The sequence below is a fragment of the Haliaeetus albicilla genome, chromosome 21 (assembly GCF_947461875.1).
Source record: "Haliaeetus albicilla chromosome 21, bHalAlb1.1, whole genome shotgun sequence".
In the NCBI taxonomy this organism is placed as follows: domain Eukaryota; kingdom Metazoa; phylum Chordata; class Aves; order Accipitriformes; family Accipitridae; genus Haliaeetus; species Haliaeetus albicilla.
The window spans coordinates 15300160-15316655 of record NC_091503.1 but is presented as its reverse complement, the minus strand read 5'-3'; the positions used below and the strand labels follow the sequence as shown (position 1 = coordinate 15316655).

Genomic DNA, 16496 nt, shown 5'->3' with positions numbered 1-16496 from the left:
TTTGTTTGTAGTGGTGGTATATTAGGAGCTGTGTACATCATGGCTGGTCCTTTTTAACAAATGAAGAGATATTTTAAAACATTGTAACTAGATCACATGATTAGTATTTTGGGGTGACGATGGACCAGTCTTTTAGGCCTGGGGCTAAGTATGTTTTTCTTGATGTGGACACAAAGTAATAATTCATGTTCCCTTACCTCAGTATAGCTGGTAGCTCAGGCCTTTGCAGTTTCAATGGTCCAACCTGGCCATAGCTGAATGCTCCTGCCTGGTATCCACATCTGGCTTCCCACACCTTAATTGGCTTCACACTTAGCCATCTTCACCCTCCTGGTCCATAATCTTCCCCTTGTACTCTGTTTCTCTGGGGCCCAGAATTTCTTACCTGAAGTGTCACGCACAGAGTATTTTTTTGTGTATCTGCAGCTACATGCAGACATTTACAGTTCTCTGCCTGTGGCATTCATTGCTGCCAAATAAGCCAGTCTCTGTACAGAAGAAAATTACTGGCATGGATACTCAGCTGCTCATTTGCATACTCAGCTAACATTTGTACAGTGGGATATGTCGTCTTGCCCACATGCGATTGATTGGAAACGAGGAACAACAAAAGATGGTTTACAAAATTATTTCCAGTTCTGAAATGCACACAGCTGTATTCTGCCCACCTTCAACCTCCATGCCAAGCAGAACTGATCAGGGCTACCCCACAGTATGCGGGCAGTTTCGATATTGCACAGTGTTGCTTGCACACCTGTGTTAATTCTGCTTCAGTAATTAAAAAACGACAGATTATGATCTCCAGTCATAATGTTTCACCCACTTTCTTATTGCTCATGATTTCTTCTTTCTTTTTTTTTTCTTTTTTTTTTTTTTAGTTGCTCTTGATGTCTACTCTTAGCCATGCATCATCTAGTGCTGGTAGGATATATACCGCAGTGCCACCACACTTGATAAACTTCAGTGATAAAAACCATCACTTCTGCAGTGTGTGGAGTTTCTCCCAGCCAACATGCAGCTATGTGGAGGGAGGTCACTCCTGATCAATAACTGCTCATTGCTTTTTACTTACAACATACACGTTTTAATTTATATTTCCTGCTGCTGCCAGAGGGAACTAATTTCCAGCACCAGAGATGCAACGCAGCTACTTTAAAGCAGAATGGTCCTAAGATGAAATTATGTTACTGACCTGACACACTTCAAATAGCTTGATTCCGAAGCCTGCTGTGGTTTGAGCTTGCAGTTTCTGAGATAGGTTAACATTGCTCTGAATCATTGTGAGACATAATCAGGTTGTTGCTTTGTAATTAAATAATGAAGCATTTGTGTGTGAGAGTTCCTGCTATAATTAGTAGTTAGGCTGTGCTTTGAAAAGATCAGAATCTACATCACACGATGGTAGGATCTGGAATTTGTTTTCCAAACTTGACTTTCAGTCATAGAGACATGAAGTCTTCCAAAATCCAGGTTTGATTTATAATACTTGTTTGTGTATTAACTGAGAAACATGAGTAAATAATCAGATAGCCTTTTGAGTAGCATGATTTTTTTCAACTAAACTAATAATCTGGCTTGAGTTATTTAGAGAAAAACTCCTGTGGTTGAGATGACCTTTCCCTTAGTTCTCCTGTAGATCTCAGCTGTGAAGTAGTGGTAAGTCTCTCTAAAGGATTTTGGTAAAGCAGCAAAAATAAAACTTAGCATTCTTGTCAATTCTTGGTAATTTACATGTATGAATTGCTATTAGCCTAAAGCTTCTGAAATGCTGTACGAATTGTAATAGTACTTGTGAAACAGTCTGCTTTCGAATCTGGCAAATGGCATATATTTAACACTTATTAGTCTAGATACATTCTAAAACCCTGCCATTCTTGCAAAAAATTTCAATTCCACATAACAATTTTACCCTAGCTATTAGATCACACATTAAACTACACAACGTGGGATACAGGATATCCCAATATGGGATATGGATGCAACAGTTAAGCAAACTCACTGAAGTTAATATCTGGGAGTTTTTGAAATATGGAGACAAAAATTTAGCTGCTTTTTTTTTATTTTAGGCAGAATGTCCCTCACTGTGGTAAGTAGTAGAAAGTTTCATCTCTTTTCCTTGCACAGAAAGTAAGAATTGAGTAGATTTGAATGTGGTATTAGAAAGACTTGGTGATTCAACCTGACATTTTAATGCGTGGTATTGTTACACTTACTTATAAATGTTCCTCTCTTTGCTACTCTCTATCTCTTAAGAAAGGTGGTGAACAGCTTACTACTGTGAACTCATCAGGTCAGAATGCTTTTGTAGTAAAAAACATGAAGTACTTCCTAGTCTCACCTAAAATTTTTGGAAAAACTGTGAGCTTCATCTCCTGATTTAACATAAAGAATCTTTCAGTGCCATTTCTTCAGAATAATAATGGGGGCATTTCAGATTTCTATTTGTTTTCTGTTTTTTAGTATTAGTTAAGCGGGACCATTGGTAGAAATCACACTGAGGGGGAAAATGTGAATTCTGTTACTGAGATCCATTTAAGCAATATCTGTTCTGGAAATAATCCTATATTGAAAGAACCAATTGCAGATATTTCTGATTTGGAAATGCTAGGGTTTGGGGCAAATATGGGAAGACTATCAAGTCCCACATCCTATGATCAACTGTACTTTTACCTTTGGTACATGGCATGATTGTTAATCCCAGGATCCATCAGAAGGTAAAAAGCAAACAAAGCTGTAAACATTTCACGTGCTTTTTGTGTGCTCAATACTCATCATGAAGAAGACTGCTTGTGGAGGTTTTACCTCCACTGGAGTTGCTCTTGCAATTCTGCTTATATCCTAAATGGCCCTGGGTAGCCTGTCCTTACTTAGGTACTGTGATGTGCTCTCCTTTCTTTTGGGTGCTCCATGTATGTGCTCATCCACCTCCAGATGATTTTAAACTGTAATCTTAAACCTTATTATCCTTCAATCCAAGTTTTAAAAGAAAAAGAAAAGTAGAGCAGCATCTTGTGGTCAAAAGAAGGTTTCTGTAAGAGGCAGGGCTGTAAGTCCTGAAATATGAAGCCACATCTGCCCTGATCCAACTGGCTGTTCTGCCAGCCAGCTGGCTGTTCTGCCAGTCTGTGTCTCCAGGTCACATTTGTATTGGTTTTGGATCAAGTAAGGTAACAATATGCTTCAAGTGTCAGAAAACCTGAGAAGAGGAGGAGTTGATGGCTTTTCTTGCATTAATGTTCCAGTTCTTTTATTATCACGTTTAGGAGACTGTGACTAAAATGATGCTGAAATGCTGTTTCCAATATCCCATTGAGAAAAACTCACACCCTTAGTAAAAATCTGTGCTCTGTAGTATGCTGATATATTGGGCCATTTTTAGAAATGTGTATTGCAAAAATTTTCCACTGGGTTTTAGCTGAGATTCAGGTTTTGGAGGTATTGGCCTGTTTGAAAATTAACTATCATTGTTTATCTGTGGTTGTGAAAGCATCAGGAGATTTTGGGATGGCAGGAATGGAAAAATTACTTTCAAATATTTGTTTGGATTGTGATACTATATATTTAGAATTAAGCATTTCGTTGCTATTGTAGTAAGTACAAAAATGCACTAAACCTCTGGTTTCTAGGAACATTTAACGTGTTCTTTTTAGCAGACTGTCTTCCTATGCTGTAAGTATCAACACACAGTTATTTTGGCTTGTTTCTACCATTCGTTACTAACTGAACTAAAATGCAAGAAGCTTACGGTTACGTAGCAGAAGGTAAGACTACCAAGACAGGCTGCAAACCAATTCCAACTTTATGTGACACTGAATAATACCAAAGTTATGAGGCAGTGGCTCTACACAATTCAGTGTGCTGCTCATCCCACCTTGACAATGTTTCTGCTTCCCTGCCCTGCACAAAGCTATGCTCTTGTCCTGGTCCTGCACTTGCCCTCTTCAGCACTTCTCTGGAGAGGAGGAGGAGCAAGGAGTTACTCAACAGTTGGAGCCAGGGAGAGTGTCTGTATCGCAGCCTTAGGCATGGGATGCACAAGTCCTGTACCATGCACAGGTGGGAAGGATGAAGAGGATGCCAGTACCACCTTGTATTTTGCAGATGAACTGCTCTTCCTTAACTCCCTGTGAGATGAACTTGTGGTTCCCACAGGGACCATGTCAGAGGGAGAAAGGAAATCCCCCCTCATGACAGCTCCACCTTGCAGCCTCCTTGAGACCTAGAACCATAAGTCCAAAATATTTAATAGTCCTGCAGTGTTTAGTGATTTCATGATAGATTGGGGGGGTGGGGGTGGGGGTAAGAGTATTATGGAAGGTTCAGATGATCTTTTCTATCTGAAATATTTGGGGTTTTGTTGTTGTTTTCGCTGTTGGTTTTGGTGTGTGGTTGGTTGGTTTTTTTTATAAGACCTTTACAAAATATTAGTGCTAGTATTTGATTGTTTTAACCATTAGCTAAACTCAGACTTTCTTTTCATCAGAAGTCTTTTGGAAACCAATGGCGAAGGCATATAATGCATTCTTTTCCTCAGAATTTTCACAGGCATCATAAGAGAGAGTTATGTATTTACTGTATAGCCCTTTCTCATGGGAACACATCATTTCTTTCAAAACTGTCTTTGAGCACTTACCAGAAGGCAACAAAAAGGTGCTGTTATAACATGCCTCTTAATAAACAATTTGAGATTTTTCCCCTGTGGTACAAGTAGTTGTTGGCATAGTCTTTTCATTTGGAAGACTGAAACCCACATGTAAGGACCATGTTCCTGTGACACAACTTTAGATTGATTATAGATGTTTCTGCAGTAACCTATACTAAATGGTAGTCACCAAAAAGAGGATGGATGGAGAGCAATGCCATGGCTAAAGAACGAATGTGAAGAACATGACACTGGAAAGAAGGTCTCTCCTGAGATGAAAGAAAACATTTAGGCAGTGAAACTTTGCAAGGGTAAAACAATGTAATGCCTTTACCCTATAGCTGAGTTGGAAAGTGGTGTATATTTATTCGTGTTCTTTTTTGGCTAAGAAACTTGAAAAGCCTGTGAGATAATCAAGCATTTATTTTCAAGGAACAGAAGTTTAGAAAACCCACCTTTTAATGCTGGTTCTGCCACAAACTTTGGCAGTGTAGAACATCATTTATCCTTTTTATCTTTACCTGTTGTCTTGGATTCTCCCTTTTTAAAAAAGGTAATTCTTCAGTTGCATGTATGACAAAGATGGTTTAAGGCTCGCTTTAATGTGAAGATGCTTTTTGGTGTTGGGTGCTGTGAGTATATTTTTCTTTTAGGAAATAGCTTTTAGATTTTCAGCTTTGCTTTAGAGAGCTTACAGTGGTTTGGATTTAAAGTTCATGTGAGTTTTGAATTTGTTCTCAAGGGCCCTAAAGAGTTTGGTTTAGTTCCTGTGTAATCTATGAAGAAATTCAAGTTTGCTTTGTCCTTCCTCAGTTTTGAGTTCTGCTGCCCTTAAGCTTCTGGGGATGGAAACCCTAATAACCAACAGACATCTAGCAAATTATTATAAAAACTTGTGAGCATTGGTAATGAATTTCCTGATTACTGTTGAAAAGCGCCAAATGCAGAAGGATTTTGGCCAGACGTTACAGAGGCACAATGGGGGTTTTCTGGTTGTTTAATACTTAGCAATATTTTATTCTTAATTCTGTTGTGAATTTGTGTAGAGTTGTATATGAACCTAAAGTTCAGCCTTTGTTATTTCACTGGCACATATATTTGCAAAACTGGACTTCATGCAGGAGTTGAGAAACGTTAACTGGAATACTATGTAATGTCACAGGAAAATATATTGCTATAGTCTGCCCCAAAAAACAACTAACCCCATTTTACATGATAGAGGTCTGTTTATTTGAATTGGAGATATTGAGAGTAAGAAGGAAATTAAAGCATTGTAAATGATATTGTTATTTTGGAAGAATCGACAGTGTCTTACAATCACCACTGCACAGATAATATCAGGCTAGAAATGTTATTCATTTTCTTATTGATCTCATGTGTGAAGCTGGCTTTCAGTTGACCTCAGTCAGAAGGTGGCTGAACTGTGCCTCCATAGCCGAGGTTTCTTCACACCTTATCAAAGGATTGCTGTAGACTTGGGCATTAGGTATCTGTCTAGCCTGATTATTCAATACAAGTAAAGTATGTTATACCTCTGCAGAAAATTGAACCTACTTTTTACCACAAATTCAGCTTTCCTTGCAATAAGAGAATCTTAGAGTGCTTACTATTATTTTATATATCAGTATTTCAGTAAATCTCTTTGTATTGTATGTATGTAAAGGGTAAGTGATTTTTATTTTTTAAAACAAAATTTTATGTATAAATTTTATTGGTAGCACACTGCAATTCAGTGTTCTGGAATTTGGTAAGGTTTTTTGGTTCTGTTTGCTTTTGTTAGGGTTTGGGGTTTTTTTTTTGTCCTGCCCTTTATAAGTCATGTTTTCATTAATTTTACTTATGTTGTGTCAAGACACCTGCAGGCCTGGTGCATTCTCTAAATCCAGGGGTGTTTTTATTCTTACTATATGAGCCTGATTGAACACTTAAACAGTTACAAAGCTGCAGTAAATTTTCTGTAGTTTTAGAAACAGTTATTTTGGTTATTGACTAATTTTCTGTGTCTGGCTATGAAATTACTCCAACTTCCCTACCCTTGTTCCTGCCCTGAACATGGTTTAAATAGATTAAAAAGTGGTGTATGTATTGGAGATATATTTATCAACGGAGAATTAATGCTTAGGAAAAACATTTAGGAAAAATTAATGGATCTCTTTTGAAGGTATATAGAAATGGTATGTGGAGTGGCAGAAAGTGGCAGAAACACCTTCTCTTTCATTGGAAGGAAAACTTAAATGATTGGCTTAACAGAAAAATTAATATAGTCTGTTTTTTCCCTTAGAGAAGCAAAAACCCTTTGTAATTTTTTTTAGGCTACATGACATTCTTCGTTGTCAAAAGACTGACTCTTTGCTCTCCTATGACATCCCAATATTTAGCATACTAGTGAGACTTGTAGACCAAATTATGGAAAGTCAGGTAAGTGGCATTTTTCTTTATTATATTGCACAGCTTTTAAGTTATACACAGTGGGTATACGGATACATTGTAAAACTTATGTAGGAGAAATGCGCAATATAATAATATTAAAAAGCCACTTACCCAGCTTACTGTTTGTGCAGCCAATTCCGTGGCCCAACATTCGTTGTATGGTGGGCACGAAGTCCTCTCTTCAGTGCATAGCAGCTGGTTAAGAAATAGGTCTGTCTTTCTTTTGTGTATCTGGTACACAAAAGGACAAACACAAAGGGCAGCTCTTACTCAGCTTATGAGCAATGAGAACAAAGTGAGATCCAGTGGTTGTTCTCTTTGGTGGTATTTGACCATTGCTGTTCAAATTTGGTTTTCTTAAGGTTGAAGGCCAGGAAGGACAATTGACATAGGTTGGAAATCCCTGCAAACCTGTCCTGAATTGCTAGTGCTAATACTATTTTCTACTACCATATTAACAAGCATCATCAGTGACTCATTTAGTTTACGGAAATAAAAGCTACTCTTAACAATAGTGCGTTAAGGACTTTATTTTTTGTTTTGTTCTTTTATCTGAGCATTCAATTCTTTTACACAGAAACTGGTTACAAAGAAAATTTACAACTACTACTACAACGAACTAAGGAGAATGTTATTGTATAGACACACAAAGAGCTAGGGAACTTGAGCAGGAATAATGTTGCATATTTTGATATAAACAAATTCCAAATGCCAATATTGTTTAAAAAGTAAATTCTGTAAATGTAAACTGTGCAAAGCAGAAAAGCAGTGTTTAATTTAATCATGGTATATGCTTGTCAAACCTGTAATTTCCATTGTTCCATCTTAAAAGTAATCATTTGACTGCTCTCTGGTATATGAGCTACAGATTACTTTTGGTGTAGAAAGTGACATTTAAATAGTATTTAGCAGAGATTTCTATCTGTGTCAGCTTTCAGATTTTAAGCTTATTTGTTTTAGCCTTATTTCTTAAGATCAAAATATTTAAAATTTTTCTAAATCAAAGGGATGTTTTTATTTATGGGTTTTAACTATATTCCCTACTGGATCTAGGAAGTATCTTGCTCTTACTTCGTGGGAGAAAATACTGCTTTGGGAATAGATAAACACTGGAATTTCAATCAACATCATGAATTTTTCTGAAAACTTTTGCAGGGCGAGAGTGGGAATTGGACTAAAACGGCTCCTAAGTCTTACCTGTTGTAGAATCCAGCACTTGCCATAAGAAATCAAAAATAAAGTTGTAGGCATAAAACAGTAGTGGATCCATAAGGTTATACCCGAAGCCAAAGTTGTAATTCAGAAGTTGTTTCTACAAAACTCTGCTTGGTTTTTCTTGTTTGGGTTTGGTTTTTCCAATGGAAGTAGAAGTTAAGATGTACTTCTGAACTTCAGTTTGTGGAACGCTGTGCATGTTTCATCCCAGTTGCAGGGCCAGCTTTGACAAGGCAAGAAAAGTGTTTTAATATCACCTTCAATGCCACCTTTGCCTGTCATAATGAGAAAGATGCGTGTTTGGTGACTGCTTTTTCCCAGCCCAAGCCAGCTGCCTCTGGCTAGACCTTCTCTGGGAAGATCAATCAAAGAATTGCATATATATCTTTTGGGAAATTCAGTGTGTGTGAGCAGTAAGCACAAACACCAGTGGAAATTCCCTATTTCAAATTTTTATCTGACTTTGAAAGATTTCCTAGTGATCCTGGTAATATTTGACAACCATAAATAAAAAGCACTCTTTAGAGCTTAAGTAAACAGCAAAGGATTTTTACTAATTATTAGGCATGAGAACAAATCTCTTCTCTCATATCTAGGATTGGTCCTCCAGATAAGGTTGTAAGTATGTTGTCCTGACAATGTAGGTAATTTATGATACAGCCAGAGGTGTAATTGTTCTGTGAATAAAGAGAGGCTTTTAGCTTCCAGCGATATAAAGTATTTTTCATGAATATTAAGTAAACTTTAATGATTGGAGAAAAGAGCAAAGTGGAGGACAGTCGTTTATATCCTGTCTAAACTGGCCTGCAGCCACATTAATGTTTGTAACAGATTTAGAGTATAGCTAAAATAACAATGAGGATTTCCTCCTCTTTTTCCATACCCTTTTCATGACTTTTTAAACATACATATAACTAAAAGGGTGAAGGCTACCTGCTTATTTACTACAATTTACAAGAGACATTAAAGAAAAATGGAAAGTAACTGTAATCAGTGCTGTTTGAGAAGTAGTGATAGATTGCAATTGAATGGTTTGAGACTATTAATTGCAATGAGATTATATGAGTTCAGATACCTCTGATGTCAGGTGCTTGAAATATTAGTTATTTCAAAGACAAATTGGATTATAAATTATTAGTAAATCTGTACCAAGGTGATTAAACCCACTTGTAAACTGTGAAACATGAGTACTATTTCAAGGTGTAGTTTAGTCACTTGTATGCTGGGAAGGGAGTTAGGAATTAAATTTAGGGGTTATGTGTGAATATGTGGAGTAACTGGGTTACTTTTGACACTGGGTGTTTCCTGTGCTTTCTGCCTTCTTAATGAATTTTTGTTCAGCTTTAAAGTTTTCCTGGTCCACCAGTAGCCTTTTCATCTGACACTGTAGAAGATGCTCTAGAGGGGGAGGAAGTGCTTCCCTAAGGCAGACTTACGAACTCACTTGACCACTTGGGGGAGATAAAAAACAGCAGATCTATGCAGCCTTCACACAGGTCACAAATACAGTAATGGCATCCTCGAATTTCCACTCTGAGGGTCTACCATTGCTAGACAGTGCTGCTCTCAGTAAAACAATATTTTATTCCAGTAAGATGGATAAAATATATTGCACTACGTGGGTCGTCTTGGTAATACCATCCCATGTCGTTCTTATCATTAATCAAATGTTGTTTATCAAAGCAGATACAGAATTGCTTAATGGTTTGGTATTGGATTTACTGAATTTTAAGGAATGAGAAATTGAAACAGTAGAAGCTGAGGAACAGTTCAGTAGTTTAAAAGTCCTATTAACTTGTTTGTGTAGCTACTGCATTTCGCCCTTTTTTCACACTCTCACATGCACACATAAATACTTACAGGATTCCAGTCCCTTGCACAAAATAATTAAACAAAGCTCAAAGGCCTGACAATGTGTACATCCAAAGCAGTGAAGGGGAAAAAAAGGAGGAGGACATATTTTTCCATTGATTTTCTCCCATCAATGTTGTTTCATTCCAAGCTTGAAGCTTTCTCACTGGTATGTTGCCTGTGGTGTGTGGATGTTTGCAGGATGGTGTTAGCAGAGTTACAGGCATTTTTACTCTTCGTTTTTTTACATAAAATGTTTGTTGTGGTCATTACGAAACCTGGCATTCTAGATATTCTGTTATATGTACTATTAAAAGTGCAATCACCCATGGGAAATATTCCCCAGCAATGTCCCATTGGTAACTATAATAATAAACAGATGTAGTTTATACAAAGCAAAATTGCTGTGATGGGCATCAGAGTTCCCCTCAAGTGCTGTGGGCTGGACCTAGGGTTTGGGGGTAGGGGGACTCCTGTTTTCATTCTGCTTTCATTTTTCTTCTGTGATCTTTCAGTTTCTATTCCTTTTCACCCGTTTCTTGTAGTCGAGGAGCAATTCTCTCCTCCTCATTCCTGCTGTGTATCTGACATTAGGTCTCTGCTCAAATGCCATTCCCTTGCCAGAGGTACCTCCTGCAGGCTCATTCTCAGACGTGTTCGTGCTGATTACCAAGATGACAAGGTTGGTGTTTTCTTAAGTGACCTTGCATCCTCCTACGTTGGAGTGAGTCTTGGTCTGCCGAGATGCATCCCAAGAATGGGTTTTTTCTTCCTGGCCTTGCTTTGAGACTTCATGGCCCTGCAAGTTGCCTTATGAGGCTCATAAGCCTTGAGGCAAATTGAGATCTTACCCAAGCTGAGTCAGTTCTAATAAGGAAATTCAAGGACCGGAGATCTTGTCACTCTTCCAGCTGGCTTCCAGCTTGATGAGCAGGACCATGAACACTGCAGGATCTTGTTCCTTTCTTCCATCTGTTGGCACTGTTCTCCCCCTTTGTTCCTGCCAGCTGGTGCTGAATAACTGTCATGCCCAGTGCAGATGGAGCTAGAGCATTCACAGTTCAGTCGGTCAGTCCTGCTGGACTTACCATTAGTGCAACCCCTTGTGCCATCAGTGCACAACATGTTCATCTGCCCTATTAGAGCTGCAGCAGTTTGCCCCAGTGTTTTTTCATTTCACAGATCGCTTCTCTGTCAGTGCTTAAAATGTGGTCCTCTTCTGGCATCATGACTTGTGGCCTACAGTGACTTCTTCCCTTCCTCCCTGGGCTCCAGCATGAGTCTTTCCTCTGCTGCTTGTAACAGGCAAGATCACCTGGCTGCTTCCTGGGAGTATCCAAAGCGTGCACAGGACGTGTTGGTTCCTCGTCCACAGATCACAAGCATCAAACCTCTACAGCATCACAGAGCTGTCTGTGAGTGATGCCACATTTAGCAAACTTGTCTTACAGATGCTGTTTGCCCGGAAGCTCCAAGATCCCCCTTCCACATAAACTACTTCCTCAGGTCGCCCACTGCAAATGCACATAGGGCGAGTTATTGAAAAAAAAAAAGATTGTTTATCAGTCCTTGGTGTTCTTAGAGATGTGATGTCCACAAAAAAAAATTCATAGTCCACCCTCTTTCCTCTGTTCATTAGAGAACCTGTAGCATACGTTTCAGTCATGTCGTGAAACTAGTCATCCCTTCAAAGGACTACACTTTCCAGTTGATTCAGATAGTTCTCTCAACTGAGAAAATAAATGTTAGCTCTATGAAGTGTATTACTTATGCATGCTTTTAAAAACAAAGAAATTATTTATAAGTAGATGCAACTGAAATAATTTTACATCTCTTAATCCAAAGAGCCAAGTATCACACATTTCACGTAATGTGTGAATGTTGTTTCCTAACATTTTGAGAGACAACTTGTTTCACAATATGACTGTAATGGAATTAATAGAAGACTGTGCCCATATGATTTGTTATGAGGGTGGATTTTGGTTTGTTTTTAAACCTTATAAATAGCCATATAAATGCACTTGTTGGACTCCATTATGCCAGACTCAGAAGGTGAAAGAGTAAAAACTTTACATCCTCAGTACAGACTTAACATCTTCAGCCTTGTTTTGGCTTGTAATTCCTTGCGTGGTTTTGCTTTCTCGTTTGCTTATTTAGAACTTCAGTTATCCACTCAAATATTTCCTGGCTTTTAATATTGTCTGAAAGTCAAACATAAACTACTATACTGATAATTCTAATGGCAACAGGTATTAGAGCTTGTAAGGTAACCTTCATCCTTCAGTGTTGTTCTGTTCCAAGTTTGCAGCTAGCATTTAGCATCTGTGCTGTGCAGGAGTTCAGCTGCCTTATACTGTGCAGGGGAGATAATCCATTCAGCAGAAATAGTTATAGAATATAGAATATTAAATACAGACTATTAAGTATAGAATATTTAATTTCCTGAATCCTCTGTAGCTCTAGATACATGTAGCAGAGTAGACCACGGCTGCTTATGATGGGAAGGAAGAAAGGACAAAATAACATACCCTACGTTCAATACTAGTTATACTCCCATGCCTCCCTTCAGAGGGTGTGGCATCTGGCTGCTGTCTCTCTCTCTTGCCAGAGACTTGAAGCATTTTATGTCACTTTTACTTGCTCTGTCACAGAAACCTCTCATTGCATCCTCACTCCAGAATCTTTTAAGCTGGTGAGGAAATATCCATCATCACTCATACCTTTACAAGCTGGCATTTAGATGGAATAGCAATGTCCCTGGAAGTTGCAGCATTTTGCCAGTGCTCAGCTCAGGAAGGGGTGTCAGAATTTCATTCCTTACTTTTTAATCTCGGTCACATTTTCCATAGTGCTGGACAAAAATTCCTCTCACTTGTTATGCTCAGTTTTGAAGTATGTAGTATAGATGACATTTCAGTTAGGGAAGGACATATTGGAACATTATGGTTGATTCAAGTGAGTAATAACACTACATATGATTTGAATGTCTTTTCCTGTGGGTGAGGGAAGAGCTTTTGGCTTTTTAATGTCTTGTTCTTTTAAATAAAATTTAAAAAAAAAAAGTTAATTCCCAAAGCCCTAACAAGAATTATAACAGAGGTTTGCTGCTACCCTGCTATATGTCTTGCATGGCGACCTAGCCCTGGTTGAAGTGGTTGTAACAGGCTATCTCACTGCAGGTGAAGAGTTCTGAATCAGCAGCATTTCTGCAGGCACTTTGTGCTTGTTCAAGACTCAGTAATGTAAGGTGTGGCTGTAAATATAGCCAGGCAGGGAAGGGTGAAGTTGGCTGAGAATTTTTGTCTAATGTAAAGCTCCTCTCCCCATAGCATGCCATTTGTCACTTAGGAAGCAGTTAGTTAAAGGCTAAACTGGGAACGAAAAGTCATATTCCAAAAAAAATACGTAGAGGGGAAAATGACGAAGAGTGTATGTCATTCTCACTATGTGAGGAAAGTAATCACAACCATGCTTTTGTTTTCTAAAAATGGGTTTGAAGGGTGCCTCCCTTGTATTAGGCAATTCCCTGAAATATCACTTGGAGTCTATTTTTGCACTTCTGCAAAGAAGAAAAATATTGTTCCTCATACATGCAGAAAGCATAACTGTTTGTTCCAATACACAAGAAAGTTAGCTAGTTCTGCACACCTTTTCAGTAAGCTTTGATGTAGAATAGGGAAGATGGCACAGGTTATATATAACTCTGAAAGAGTGAATCCTGACAAATGCTTGCTCACCTTGTGATGATGCGTGTATAAGAGAAATTTGTTTTGTTTATTATCTGCTGTAGAATGACTGTCGCATGGGTCATGTCCACACAGGTGGGTATTCCTAATGATGCCCAGGCTGTTGCATCACCTTTTGGGTGGCAGATGCTTTGAAGAATGGGGAGAGCTGTGTGTTGCCTCACCAATCTCTTGTTCATTGCTGTTATCTGGCATCCGTTGAAACCATGGGCAACACTGAGCTATTAGCTGAATATCACCCAAGTTTTTAATAGGTGTGTAAGCCGGTTATAGTTATTGCACCACAGGTATTGTTGTTGCATTATCTGCTGCCACCACCATGTATATCCCCAGTGACCTTTATAGAAGTAGGGTCACTTTCTCCACAAAAATATTTGTATCTTTTGCAGTTGGTTATTTGTGTGCGTGTGTACATTTGTTTTTGTAGTACTGCAAGAGCATTCATGTTTCACTTCACAGATTGTTAGCACTACATCTACTGTGTTTAGATCTCAATTTTGCGTAGAGAATCTCCTGCATCTTCTACATGTAGTAACAGTGGCGTTCTGCTTTATAGTGTGCCTGGAAGTAAACAGCAGTTTTCAATAAAACCTCCCAGTCTACCCCATTCTTTTTGTTATTATGAAAAAAATTTGAATGCATCATAGCCTACTGAATAAAACATACTATTTTAAGTCAGCTTTACCTTCTGCAATAGAGTTGTATTAACCCTTAATGATATCTGAGAAAACGCCTCTTAATGGAGCTGTAATGTGGCTCTTGGCAACCAAAGCTAAAAGGTTTCTGTAGGCTGAAACAGAATATACTTCAAACTTGGACGGGAACAAGGTCAGAGATCTGGTGTGGCATTATAAGAAGCCTACAGTGAAATCTATGATTGTTTCTGATTGTAAATTAAATGGACAATTCTTCAGAGTAATGGTCATCACGTTAGCATAGCAGTGCTGCTGTGGCAGTGAATTGTGGTTTTTAAGAACGATAGCATTACGTCAAGAGGATCATTACAGCTGAGCAATCCAACCAAAACACGCTGAACAAATGAAACTGCTGGTTTAACAGCACTCTGTCAATCAGTGCTGTATAACTGCTTCATGGGTTCAGCCTGGAAAGGCATCTCTGAGGACCAAGGCATTAGGCAGAGAAGTAGCATAAGAGAAAGACTCAATCTAATAGTTACTGGACAATGTGGGTAATGTAAAACCCAACCTGATGCAGTTGTTTTCTGCATGACAACAAATTCTTTTAACATCACTGTTATGTAAAATGAGAAACCAATAAAGTTTCATTTAATGGGATTTATCCATACTAATAGGGACAGTAGTCAGTAATTATCTGTACTTTTTTTTTTTTAAATTCCCAAGCAGAGCAATCCCTTTTGTTAAAGACATGCCAGGTTATAAAGAGGTTTTTCTTCTTTTTTGAGATTGTTTACTGCTAAAACAAAGTTCATGCAAAAAACAATTGATTTATAAAAGCTTGACTTACTTTTCATTATCTTTAGTATGAGATTACATTGTATTAGTTGATGTTACCATGACACTAGCAAAAAAATTAGATTGAAAATTAGAATTATAAAAAAAGGTACCACCTGTAAGTTTGGTGCTAGACTTTGCTTGTGATGGTGAAGTAATTCAGTTACTACAAAATGACTAAAAAGTGTAAGTCTATAGTTTTCCCTCCGATTCCCTTTCTATATTTTTGTAGGTGACTTCCGGTGTTTTTTTAATCTAAACAACAAAAAAAGGCTGGGCAGGATACTTTCTTTTCCAAACACATAGGTAAACAACAGGACTAGCTAATATACCTGTTACGGTGTATTTATTTTTCTTTAATCCCCTGAAAGTATATTGCTAAAGCCTGCCATTTGTGGCTGGGTCTCCTTTGGTCCTTTGTTGTTGAAAGTTTACATCAGTGTCCAGAGGTCTGTGGGATCACTCGCTGTTTAAACTTTTGGGGAAACTAGGATGTGTTCAAGCTACTGTTATAGCTGAGGGTAGCCCAGTCAGCATCTTCATGGTGGGTTGTAAGATGATGAATTGAACATACAGAAGAAGGAAATTGGAGGAATCTTCAAAATCTTCCTTATGCAAATATTTGGACATTATCATGTTTCTATAATTTTCTCCTGAAAACCACTTTGAAGGAGTTGGGGAGGGGAATTAGCCAGGGTATATAGTTACAAGGCAGTCTGAATAGCAGAAATCTGTATTCATATCTTATTTTGCAGGCAGAGCTTTCCTGAATGTTAGTAGGGAACAAGGGGTCTCATATAAAGACAGAACATGGCAGAAAATTCTGGGGAGAAAGCAGAACAATTTGGGGGAAATATTCTAATGTATTTAATTCTTGCTGTAATTAAATGGTCTTTCAGAGCACTAATTAATGTGGAATCCAGACGTTCGCTGTCAGAACTGTTTTTTTCATGTTTATACAGAAGTGATTGAAACTAAATTGTATTTATATGACAGAAGTTCTAAAAATACAGAATGCTCTGTAAACCCTGTTTAATTCAGCAGATAAATGTCAAGTCATCTTTTGTGTCATTGGTTATGCATTTTTAACATTGTTTTTACATGTTGGCATTATGTATTTTATTCTATGGGAAAAAAAGA

At 38.0% G+C, this 16496-nt stretch overlaps 1 protein-coding gene across 3 annotated transcripts in view; it reads left to right on the top strand.

Moving 5' to 3' along the window:
• LYRM4 (LYR motif containing 4) overlaps positions 1-16496 on the top strand; it is a 90439-nt gene that overhangs the window by 36886 nt on the left and 37057 nt on the right. For 2 of the 3 annotated variants that reach the window (XR_011329131.1, XM_069809033.1), the window contains one exon: positions 6955-7060. The exons of the other annotated variant lie outside the window; for it this stretch is intronic. Coding sequence is in view for 1 of the 2 variants with exons in the window: in XM_069809033.1 (XP_069665134.1) it covers positions 6955-7060 (106 nt within the window). In the remaining variant the exon portion in view is untranslated. The remainder of the gene's footprint in view (positions 1-6954; positions 7061-16496) is intronic. 3 annotated transcript variants of the gene reach the window in all.